Source organism: Phymastichus coffea, unplaced genomic scaffold, assembly GCF_024137745.1.
Source record: "Phymastichus coffea isolate CEN01 unplaced genomic scaffold, Cenicafe_Pcof_1.1 PCOF00084, whole genome shotgun sequence".
Lineage (NCBI taxonomy): Eukaryota > Metazoa > Arthropoda > Insecta > Hymenoptera > Eulophidae > Phymastichus > Phymastichus coffea.
The window spans coordinates 491,954-502,998 of record NW_026706895.1 but is presented as its reverse complement, the minus strand read 5'-3'; the positions used below and the strand labels follow the sequence as shown (position 1 = coordinate 502,998).

The following is an 11,045-nucleotide window of genomic DNA, read 5'->3' as shown; positions in this document are numbered from 1 at the left end:
AGGAATTCGAATAAAAACCACTGGCAAGAGTCTCGAAGAGTGAAAGTTTATCATAATTTCAAATCCCGTAACAAATACTTACCGAGCGTAAAACCCAAACGCGAAAATAACATAAAAGTGTGTGTCTGTGTGTGTGTGTGTGTGTGTAATAAAACAGTGATATATAAATAAATTCACGTAGCCGTTTTTGCGCAACTTATTCGTGTACGTTGGAAAATCAACGTGTTCGCCCAAAACTAAAAAGAACATATTTGAAGTGTGAATCACGCGAAACCTAGACAGGCGTTCTAATGAAGAGGCTAACAGTAAAGTCAGGATTATAACCAAACTCGCTAAGTACCTCCAAGTAAAGTGCCATACACGCAGGCATAGAGCGACGACGACTATTCAAACGTAGCTGCCCTACAACTCCAAATTCGAGCCTGTCAATTTGTAGGTGCCCTACTGACACTCGACATGAGCCCGTCCCGTAGGTCTCAAATCATTTCTTTCCTTTTGTTCGCAGCCGCGCGTAATCAACCTCGTTATTACAAGAGTGCAGATAAAAAAAAGAGAAAAATAAAGAGGCGGCGATTTTCGTTGTAGAGCTCGCGGGGCGTCGGATGAAACGGCTTATTGCTCCTGGTGTTTTGCCTTTGCTTTCTCTTTCAGGCGAGTGCATAGGTATGCTCTAGTTCGCGCATCACTGTATTTTTCTCTTTTTTGCCGCCGAGAAAATACGGCCCCGCACACACAGCCAAATCGTCGAGCGGTTGTATTGTAATTCCTGCGGGTTATAATCTATCCGATGCGCTCAAGAAGTTCGGCATTTCTTGGATGAAGAGAAAAGTGATGTGCTGATTAGAATGCGTAATGCATATGCGTTCGGACTTTCAGGTTCGTTGGCGCGCGTTAACATTCTTTTTCGTTGAGTTTTCGGAATACTCGACATTCCTTTTCATTTCAGCTGTACCGATAACATATCGAATAACATCTTTTTAATTTTATTTTGTTGGAATGGACGAAATACTTTATGCAGTGAAGTACAGTAGAAAAAAAGTAATTGAAAAATTTCTTCTTGTATTGAACAAGTAAAGCAGAATGAGACATACCCTATTATTGTTTGAATTGAAAATCTATTGTAAAATATTCTCGGGGTTATACATAAACTGGAATATATATATTACTTTCAGAGGTGTGTATAAATAATTTTAATGCTAAGTAATGTAAAAATAGACGATATATTTTTGAGAAATATGTATGTATAATAAAGTATAAAAAAAAATTTGTAAATGCAACACCACCCCAAGCACTAATTAAACATCGTACTACAAATAAATAAACTCGTTGGATAAACGTTAAATACCTTGTAAAATTCAGGGTTTTGAGATTTTTTCCCATTATATATCAACTCCCTGCAATTATTACGATTTGTAAGTCTACAAAAGATTCGATTGTTCATATATAATCGTTGATACGATTTTGTACGATGTACAGTTATGCGTCGTGATTAAGTAAATAATCCTCGATATTTGACTTTATTACAGAGATAAGCGTAAATATATTAATTTAAGTTATTTTTGAAAACTATAAATAAACGAAGTCTTCTGTAATGTACTGGGAAGTTTTTTTTGTACAATTGATCAATTCCTAATATGAGCATATTCGAAACGCTCTTTGTTGATAATCATTTTGAAATTTTTAAGAGTAATATCTCTTAATTTCTTGTAGAAGTGGAGTTTCCGTGAGCTCATTGATTTCAATGAAGCGTTTATTTGCACGGCTAAAATAGTAAATATCACCAGTATAGATGTCGAACCATAAAGCATGCAAGTGCAAGTCGTGCTTCTCTAAACGTTTTTTCAAAAACCCATACGAAGCGATATTTTGCAATTGCTGCAAAGTATTGATTTGAGACAATTTATCCTCGATGGCAAATTTGTTCTCGGGGTCGATGTAAGCGACAAACTTACGCATTGGCGTTTCTGCTTGGAATAATATTGGTTCGTGGAAGCCCGTGATTTCTAATTGTTGAAACTTTGCAAGACTACTACTCGCGTGCGCACACAACCAAGCTCGCAGTGGTGATATTCTCCGGTTCACCTGAAATTTAAGAAAACTACCATAAGTGAAAATAATTTGCAACATGTATATTTGATACTGTGTAATAAATTTAATTTATTAGATACATGTGTATGTAAAGGAATCGTTTTCTTATCGACTTTGTTTATTTGTTAAATTTTCTTATTACTATTCTTTTTTTTATTACCACATTAAATTTATGAAAAACTGTTCAAATATGTACTTGACTTTTTACCTAATTTTAAATTGTAGATTCTTTTATAATTATGCTTATGTTACATACTTTATACAATTGACAATAGTTTCCAATTTATAGTGATAAATTGATAACAATGTCAAAAATTGTTCTAATAAAATCAGCGGATTACAAAATAATAAAATTATACTATAAATAAAGAAATATTATGGTAATCTTACTTGAGACGCAAATTCTTCATCTCTTAAAGCGTATAATAAATTCATGGCTTTGCAATCACTGTGTCCACAAACAATCACATGCCTAATATCATTGACAACACAGCCCAGTTCCAGAGCAGCAGGTTCACACATTGTAAGTTCATCAATGAAATGATTAGAGTTAGGAACTAAATTACCTGCATTTCTAACTGCAAATCAAACATCAAATAAGTCAAGGTAAAATGTTGTGTCACTGTATTTTCTTGAAAGTGTATACAAATGATTTGATTAATAATGCGGACCTGCGAGGTTTTTACTGTATAGGATAATCAAGATGCTAAGGAATTGACGGATGAAATGTTGTTTTCTGGAGATACTCTAAACCGAAAAATGAGATTGAAATAAGATGTGAGCATGATAATGGCCAAGTGTGAGTTAATCATACCAACAAACATGTCTCCAACATTTGTTTCCGTAAATCTAGTGGGTATCATCCGAGAGTCCATGCAAGTGAAGAACACTGCCTTGGGCTATGAAATAAAAACACATATATTTGAAGTCAGATATATCATATTCTCTTCTTTCTCAACAATAAAAAATGTGAACATATGATAAAATGCAAACTTTATGTATAGAATTTATTAATTACCTCAGGATGATCCCTAACTTGCTGAAACTGTTTTACCATTCCTTCTCTATGACATTTTCGGTACTTCATCACTCCCTTGAGAATCCTATCCATGTTTTCTTCAATCGTGCAATGCTTTCCATTCAGTGCTTTTATAGCATGACGTGACGCGTTATTGCCTTGCCACTTTTCGTGTATGTAAGTATGCTTTTAACAAAACACATCACGGGATTGAGAGGTGGGACCTATCACATGACATCATGATAAGGCGTTAAAGTGAACCAATCAGATAACGCGCGGGATCTTCGAATTTGGCAAATGAGATAATACAAACACAGACGAGTATAAGTTTTAAAAATTTTCGGTTCAGTATATTTCAAATAATTCCATTATAATATGTAAAAATCTTCAAAGATCAGCGTATTCATGTATGTATGTACACTCATGATAATTAAATTAACATATACACTTTTTTAAGTTCCAATACAACATACAGAAGGCAATTAAAATCTTATCTCGCAGTTATTGAAACACGTTACAGTGTGTCCTTGATAAAAACAACGGAGGTAAAAAGGAGAGAAAACGAGTATGTATCTCGTTTTCTTGTCCATCGATGTACGGTCATATATGTACCGACGATCCCACAGTTCAATCTCGCGTGATAAAATGACCGCGACTGGTTGATGTTCGCCTACTTGGCGGCATTGACTTCTATCTACTTAAAGACGAATTCTGACTCGCTCTTTCCAGCTTCTCAAAGTGCTTGCGGGCATTACGGATGTTGATCAGCGTCGCTGCAGATGCTATATAATATACAAATTTACTTATTATTTAATAGCATTGCAAAATTGTTTTTGTAACGAAAGATATTTTTGTACTTACGTATGGTAGGGTCAGATACAACAACCATAACATACGTGTTCGATGTAAAAACGTCAATAAAAGCCGCGAAATTTGTGTTTCTTACTTCCATACTAGAGAATTGAGCTGCTAATTTACTGTAAATAATAAATTTGTACATCGTTTATCGATTTTTTTTCCAAAATAATTTATATGTTACTAACCTGCAACTCAGCTTGAACTGCTTGATTATGTTAGAAACTTTCTCAAAACGATGAACATCTCTATGGTACCTTCTCTGACAATGACTTATAACAAGGAATGTGGCACGCTCAAAGAGGAGAACTTCATCAGCATCAATAATATTGGCAAATTGATTTAAACTCTGCTCGAGCTCTTTAACATTGGGAATTAACATGTAAACTATAGAAGACCATGCTCTGAAATGTGAAACATTATAATCATAAACTTACTATTCATATAATTTTGAATGAATTTAATTTTGTTTTGCTCTACCTGTACAAAGTTTCATCCCATATACTTGTCCTGAAGCAGGTGCATTGTAATGGTTTGCTTAGTCTTCTCAAATCCTCTTCTCGTTCCCTGAAAATGGAGTCCCTTTGATCTTCTTGCACTAAATCCATTTTGTGGATGAGACAGAATACTTTTGCATCTGGACTGTTTTGTAAAATAGCCTCCAAGCAGCTTTGGTAATAATGCATGTCTTTGTCAAGTTCACGAGATTCAACGTCAAATACATAAATGAGCACTTCTACATTTCTAAAAATATTGTCCCGCTGTGATGCAAAATAATTTTCCATGAAGGCTTCTTGTCCACCGCAGTCCCAGAGATTGAGGACCAAATTTCCAAGGAAGCGAACATGACTGTGCTCAACGTCAACTAAGAATAAAAAAAATGTGTACCACAATTATTATAAAACATTACATTTTGAATGAAACTAATAAAATTGGAAACCAGCTCTTACTTGTTGCTCCTAAACGACGAGTATCTCTTGCAATATAATTGGCAAAGATAATACTTCGCATACTTGTCTTTCCCGAGCCACTTTTGCCCATCAATAGTACCTAAATGTTACGGATTATTAGTATAATTTATGGCTTAACAATAAAATAACAAAAAAGTAGGCGTGCTATGTGAAATATGAGGTTCGTTTTACCTTCTTTTTCATTTTGCCCTTAAAAATTTGTTTTTTCAGCTAACAAACTTAAGCCCACTTGATGAAAAGTGAAGGGAAACACCCTCTGACAATTATTTCTCACACTACTGTTGCACAAAACGTAAACAAAAGAAAAGGTTTGGCGTGCAAGAAAAAGAGGTTATCCACTCAACCGAACGTCAAAGTGAAACAATGTCGTAAAAAAAGAAAAAGTAAGGTACTTTTTTCGATGGTCACTTGTGAATATGCGAGTAACGACCTCGATCGCGAGATGTAGATGACTGCGTCGTATAAAGTGTAACCTCTAAAACGTGATGGAGTCGCGGAAAATACACTTTACCATATAGCCAATCAATTAAAGAAGTTTGATAGTGTCGCGTGCGTCAAATTTGTTTCATTTCCTTTCACACTTATTTATCGTTCTTCGCAGCTGCATTATTTGGTGTAAATACGCGTATTGTTGTCGCTCGATCGATAAGAGGAAATAAAATAAGTACAAAACCTTTAGCGTTAATGTATGCAAAGTTGAAATCAGTTTTATACCATTCAACTCAATTACGAGGATTAATATAAATTAAAGGCATAAATTACAATAATTTTAAAAAGTAAGTACAATTCTTTTTTTATTATAAATGTTTCAATACACAGACAAATTCTATTTAAAATAAAGATTGTATACCGATGATTAATTTTATTTTAGCTTATAAAATTAAATCTTAAGAATGGTGACGACAGCAACAAGTTATTGTGATAAAACATACTATTTTATAAAAAATGTTAGTAGCATTTCAAATAAAAGTGTCAATCAAATATTTAATTAATTTTCTATTTCCCTGTTTGAAATAAGTTTTTCTAGTCTAGTTATCCAATTTAAATCTTTGTATTTACAACTCTTAAAGAATATAAAAATGAATCTCAAAAAAAAATTGAGAAATTATAAGATATTGCAAGAAAAAAAGACAAATTACAAAAAACATTTGTCAATTATTAATTGTTGTAAAGAAAACTACTATTTGTATTAGTTACAAAAATTGTAATAAATAATGGAATTCACAGAGAACTACTAAGTTTTGTTGTGGTTTAGTTTGATGCAGGTCCAATATGGAGAATAGAATCAAAACTTATTCTTCTATAAACTAGTTATCGTCCTTCAACTGTAATAAAAAATTAGAAACGTTATTTCTTGAAAAAGATTTCAAAATACAATTTGATGCTTTTTTAAGAAAAATGATACTCACTGTATGAAGCTAAGTCAATTTCTTCAGGAAGTTCCGTAATGTTGACATCGAATCTCTCTTGTACGTCGTTCAAAATTTTAGCATCACCTTCGTCGCTAACAAAAGTTATAGCCAATCCCTAAAATATTAAAAAAATTATTAAATTACATTTTTTTAATGAATATTAAACCTTGCGAAGAACATGAAATATATTTACCTTTGTACCAAAACGTCCAGCACGAGCTACTCTATGGAGATAAGTGTCCGAATTCTCCGGCATATCGTAATTAAAGACGATATTTACTCGTTCAATATCCATACCACGACCAAAGAGATTAGTAGCTACCAAAATGCGCTACAAAATTACAATATTCTTATCAATGACAAGTGAAGCTAAGAAAAATAATTTTTTTCGTCAAATGATAATGGCTTGTATTTACCTGTTGAAAATCCTTGAATGACTGATACCTTGTCAATCGCTCTTCTTGTGTCATGCCCCTGTGGATACCAATCGCCGGAAAATTTTGTTCAGTCAGGAGTTGTGCCAAAGCCATGCATCTTTGTACTGATTTCACGAAAATAACAACCTACAAATAAGTAAAATTAGTAAAACTATATACTATACATTTAAAATCAAACCTGTTTGCATTTTCACTTACTTGATTAAACTCAAGAACATCCAAAAGTTCAAAAAGTTTTTTGTTTTTTTCATTTTCCTTAAGCTTGACATAATGTTGTTGTAAACCATGCAGAGTGAGTTTGGCTTCGTCATCTACATAAACTTCCATAGGCTGTGAAAAGAGAAAAAAGTAAACGAAAGGGATAATTAATAATCTATCAAGTGAATTTAGGACAAGGAATATACAAGATATAGTGTTTTCATATAGACAAACATTAAATCATTACACAATGAATATGGCACAAAAGTCAGAGTTGATTTAAAGATTCAACATGATCAATATAACTTTTGAACCTTACAATGTGTCATTGAAAAGAAACAATTCATTCATCAGTTGATGCTTAATTCACATTGTACACAAAAATTGACACAATTACAGCTAAACTTTACAAATTTAAACATTAATTGTGAAATATCTTTTTTTCTCGTCCTCAAGTGTATTGTTTTCATCAGTGATTTACATACTGTTTGGTGAATTCCACCTCCTAGCAACACCAATAACAAGAAATCTGGTCGCCTCGACACACCTTAGGTGGTATACCCAGGAATGCTCAGCTACATCTTTGTCTTGTCAATGGCAAACATTTCACTCATGTTTTTCTCAATACTTCAAAATTGCTCAGCATCCATTACGAATGTTGACAGGGAATTACACCACATGTACCATTTGCATTATTCTACAGATTTTTTAGCAATCCCTGTTTAATTGGATATTATTGTTTACCAAAATATCCATTAACTCAACTTCATACTTTTGCGAACTCATTGTCACAAAGCTTACTATATGCCAAAGCCTTCCATGCCATAAAAAAAAAATTAGCTCTTTTAATTAATTTGATAAAGCCTATCAATTTCAAGATTGAATGATATGATTGGATCGCGAAATAATTTTTCCCCGGTAATCCTCTTGAATCTTCTTTCTTGAACTCTTCTTTCTTCAGGAAGTCTTGAAAATGTTCTGCGATGAACCCACCCCTCATACGAAAACGACGTAACTTAAATCCAACCCTTTGACAGAACTAGTACTATTTTTGTTAAGACCTTCATAGATGTATGTAAATGAAAAGTTTCGACTCAAAATCAAAGTACAAATAATACGGATCCCTAACGATTTTTAGATGGTGCGAGTATTTGGGATTCGAAATCAATTTTTAAGGAAGGCATGGTAAGGCATGAACGGCATGTAGAAACACGTTTGATCAGAGCACGACTTAAACTCTGATTATATCTGCGGGAGCTAAACTCATCGACTGAATCAGACTTCAATATGTCTTCTCTTTGTTTATAATCTACCCCACCCCCCGGATGTTCTTAAATCGACTTTTAGGGCCGAAGGCGAAATTAAAGGCGAAAGTGTAGTCATCACATCTTACATCTTGCATAAATTTCTTGCAGACTGGGCGAATGTCCTTCGACAATGTTGCAGAGAACATCATAACTTGTTTACCATGGGGGGTACTGCGGAAAATTTCCTGCACATCTTTCCGCATATCTGAAAACAAACAATAATAAATAAATATATTCGTTTATTTTGTAAATAAATTTTTGGAAAAGAATGGGAAAATAAGTCATTCTAGAAATAAAAAATACCTAATTGCTCCAGCATTTTGTCACATTCATCAAGAATGAAGTGTTTCAAATGCTTCAGGTTGAGTTTCTTGTTCTTTATCAGAGCCAAAATACGACCAGGTGTACCCACAACTATATGTGGACATGTACTTTTCAATACCTCTTCGTCTTTTTGGATTGGCAGTCCACCAAAGAATACTGATACCTATAACATAGAAGATATTTAATTAGTAAAAATTAAAAAAAAAATGAAAGTACATTTTATGTTTTAATTAAGGATTTGTCAGTAGTGGGTAGTGGTAAAATGAGTGTCATCATCTTTGGCTAAGATAAGTGAAACATCATTCAAATCCTTATTACACATATGAAAAATAAACTTTGTTTCCTAGTAATAATTTACCTTGACTTGAGGCATGTATTTGCTGAACCGTTCATATTCCTTGCTGATTTGAAAAGCCAATTCTCTGGTATGACACATGACAAGAACATAAACCTGGTTCTCTGCCAATTCCAGTTGCTGCAAAGTCGCTAAGACGAATACAGCTGTCTTTCCCATACCAGATTTAGCTTGGCAAAGGATATCCATACCAAGAACAGCTTGGGGAATGCATTCATGTTGAACTGTAAATAGAAGAAACATTTATATATAGTAATGACAAATATATTGTTTAAATTATTTTTATTTATTTCAACAATCAGGATAGATATATGCAATCACTGGTAATCAGTTGTCCCTATCTATTTATATCATCAGAGATTTTAAAACTATAAAGGAAGAAACTCAAAGGGTTAAATCTTAAGGGATAGATGGAAGAGCTGATACAAAAAAAATGCAATAGGTAAAATTAATTGTACATAAAAATATTAGACAGAATTTAAAAGTACAAAGGTCAGGCAGTCTTGAAGAAGGAAAGAGAGCTATAGGTAAAAGGAATTACAGGGAAGCAATTAAAGAAAACTGTACAAAATGTTATCATTATTAATATATACCATAAAAATGATAAATAAACGAATAAATATAACTTTATATCTTATAAAAAAATTTAGTAACCTGATTATATAATCGAAACTTACCTTCGGAAGGATGTTCAAAACCACAGTCTACAATGGCTCGAAGGATCTCTGGCTTAAGCAAGAAATCTCTGAAGCCACTGCTGTGAATAGATACATAAGTACCCTTGACTTCCTTCTTTGCTGGAACAACTTCTCCATTTCCCTCGACGACCTGCTCAGTCTGTTCCTCATCCTCGTAGTCCAAAAGATCATCATTGTCTGCCATTGTAGTTGGTTTGAGAATTTAGGAATTAGAGCGTAGAAAATGAATTAGATCTGTAAATAAAATAATTTATTAACATTCTATTTGTATTGCATAAGAATCATGATCATGACAACAATTCCTCAATTCCGGAAAAATTTCTTTTACGACTCTCCGTATGCGAGGACTCGATTTACGCAAGCGTACTCAGACCTTGTTTCGCAGACGTACGGAAATAGTACTTTTAGTTCTAATACGAAAAAGTGAATACATCCGTGCATCGTTCGGGTGTAAACGTTCGCATAAGGTTACCATACAAAATATGATTATCTTATTTTAAATTAAATTTTAAATAAAATGCTGAACGTGCACAAGAATACACGCCACTCGCAACAATGCGTCTCTATAGAGAAGCAACCATCTTCGACTTTATTGAAACACGTATGTCACAATTGCATATTAATTCAATTAACAACCAAATTGTAAAAAAATTAAATTTCCAGAGAAAAAACACGATCGTATGAAATTTTCTTCGTCGAAAAAAAAACTAAGAAAATAACTGCGTGACTCAGTTTGCCTCCATCATGGCGTCGTTTCACACACCGGACGCCCGCCACTAGTTTATTTTCACCTTTGTACATTACAACGTACGTATTTCAAGTAAATTATACAATAAACCGATAATTCAGATTTATTTATATAGCAAAATACCGGAAAATCAGAGGTAATGTAATGTTACAAATAAATCAAAGAGCTAAAACGAAGACCACGGCACACTCACCTCGACGATCCAACGACGACTGCGAGAGAATCTTGTAATGCTGGACTACATAGCCGGAACGCCGGAAGCCCCAACGTACAAACGCCGGCGGCACTCGGCAGTCACGCCAAGCCGGTCGAAATAGAGAGCGCTGTTAGCGGATGGATACTACAGTAGTCAAATTCATACTCAAGGCTAGTCAAATTCAAACTTTGCGCGGGACATAAAAAGTTGGCGAAGATGATGATATATAAATGTTAAATTATAGGTGACTCCACGCTACAGTTGTCAAACTTTCATAAAAATACTTTGACTCTTATGCCATTTGTTGTGGATATAAGTGTATATAGCATTGTTTCAATATATAAATCTCTTTTTATTTCGTCATGTATGAAAGATACATACTTATTATTTAATATCTTAAATTTAAACATACATGCTTTATCTAAAATACATCATAGT

General features: G+C 33.6%; 3 protein-coding genes across 4 annotated transcripts; all 3 read right to left on the bottom strand.

Moving 5' to 3' along the window:
* Positions 1-1,220: 1,220 nt before the first annotated feature.
* LOC131668839 (beta carbonic anhydrase 1) lies at positions 1,221-3,272 on the bottom strand. 2 transcript variants are annotated; one of them, XM_058943296.1, is made up of 5 exons: positions 3,107-3,272; positions 2,903-2,987; positions 2,479-2,666; positions 1,953-2,082; positions 1,221-1,875 (listed from the first exon to the last, which is right to left on the bottom strand). In XM_058943296.1, exons 1-5 carry the CDS (start codon positions 3,197-3,199, stop codon positions 1,778-1,780), a joined length of 594 nt encoding a protein of 197 aa, XP_058799279.1. In that variant the 5' UTR covers positions 3,200-3,272; the 3' UTR covers positions 1,221-1,777. The 2 variants fall into 2 exon arrangements, with proteins under 2 accessions (XP_058799279.1, XP_058799278.1); XM_058943295.1 differs by having other exon boundaries at positions 1,221-2,082.
* Positions 3,273-3,445: 173 nt separating this feature from the next.
* Positions 3,446-5,576, bottom strand: LOC131668835 (ras-related GTP-binding protein A). Its single transcript, XM_058943292.1, has 6 exons — positions 5,104-5,576; positions 4,912-5,011; positions 4,442-4,826; positions 4,150-4,365; positions 3,968-4,083; positions 3,446-3,888 (listed from the first exon to the last, which is right to left on the bottom strand). The coding sequence occupies exons 1-6, from the start codon at positions 5,113-5,115 to the stop codon at positions 3,797-3,799; spliced, it is 921 nt and encodes a 306-aa protein (XP_058799275.1). The 5' UTR covers positions 5,116-5,576; the 3' UTR covers positions 3,446-3,796.
* Positions 5,577-5,785: 209 nt separating this feature from the next.
* On the bottom strand, positions 5,786-10,676 carry LOC131668824 (ATP-dependent RNA helicase WM6). The gene is made up of 10 exons (XM_058943275.1): positions 10,605-10,676; positions 9,643-9,897; positions 8,969-9,189; positions 8,590-8,773; positions 8,373-8,491; positions 6,980-7,111; positions 6,761-6,907; positions 6,538-6,675; positions 6,342-6,459; positions 5,786-6,257 (listed from the first exon to the last, which is right to left on the bottom strand). Exons 2-10 carry the CDS (start codon positions 9,845-9,847, stop codon positions 6,244-6,246), a joined length of 1,278 nt encoding a protein of 425 aa, XP_058799258.1. The 5' UTR covers positions 9,848-9,897; positions 10,605-10,676; the 3' UTR covers positions 5,786-6,243.
* Between the last annotated feature and the right edge of the window lie 369 nt (positions 10,677-11,045).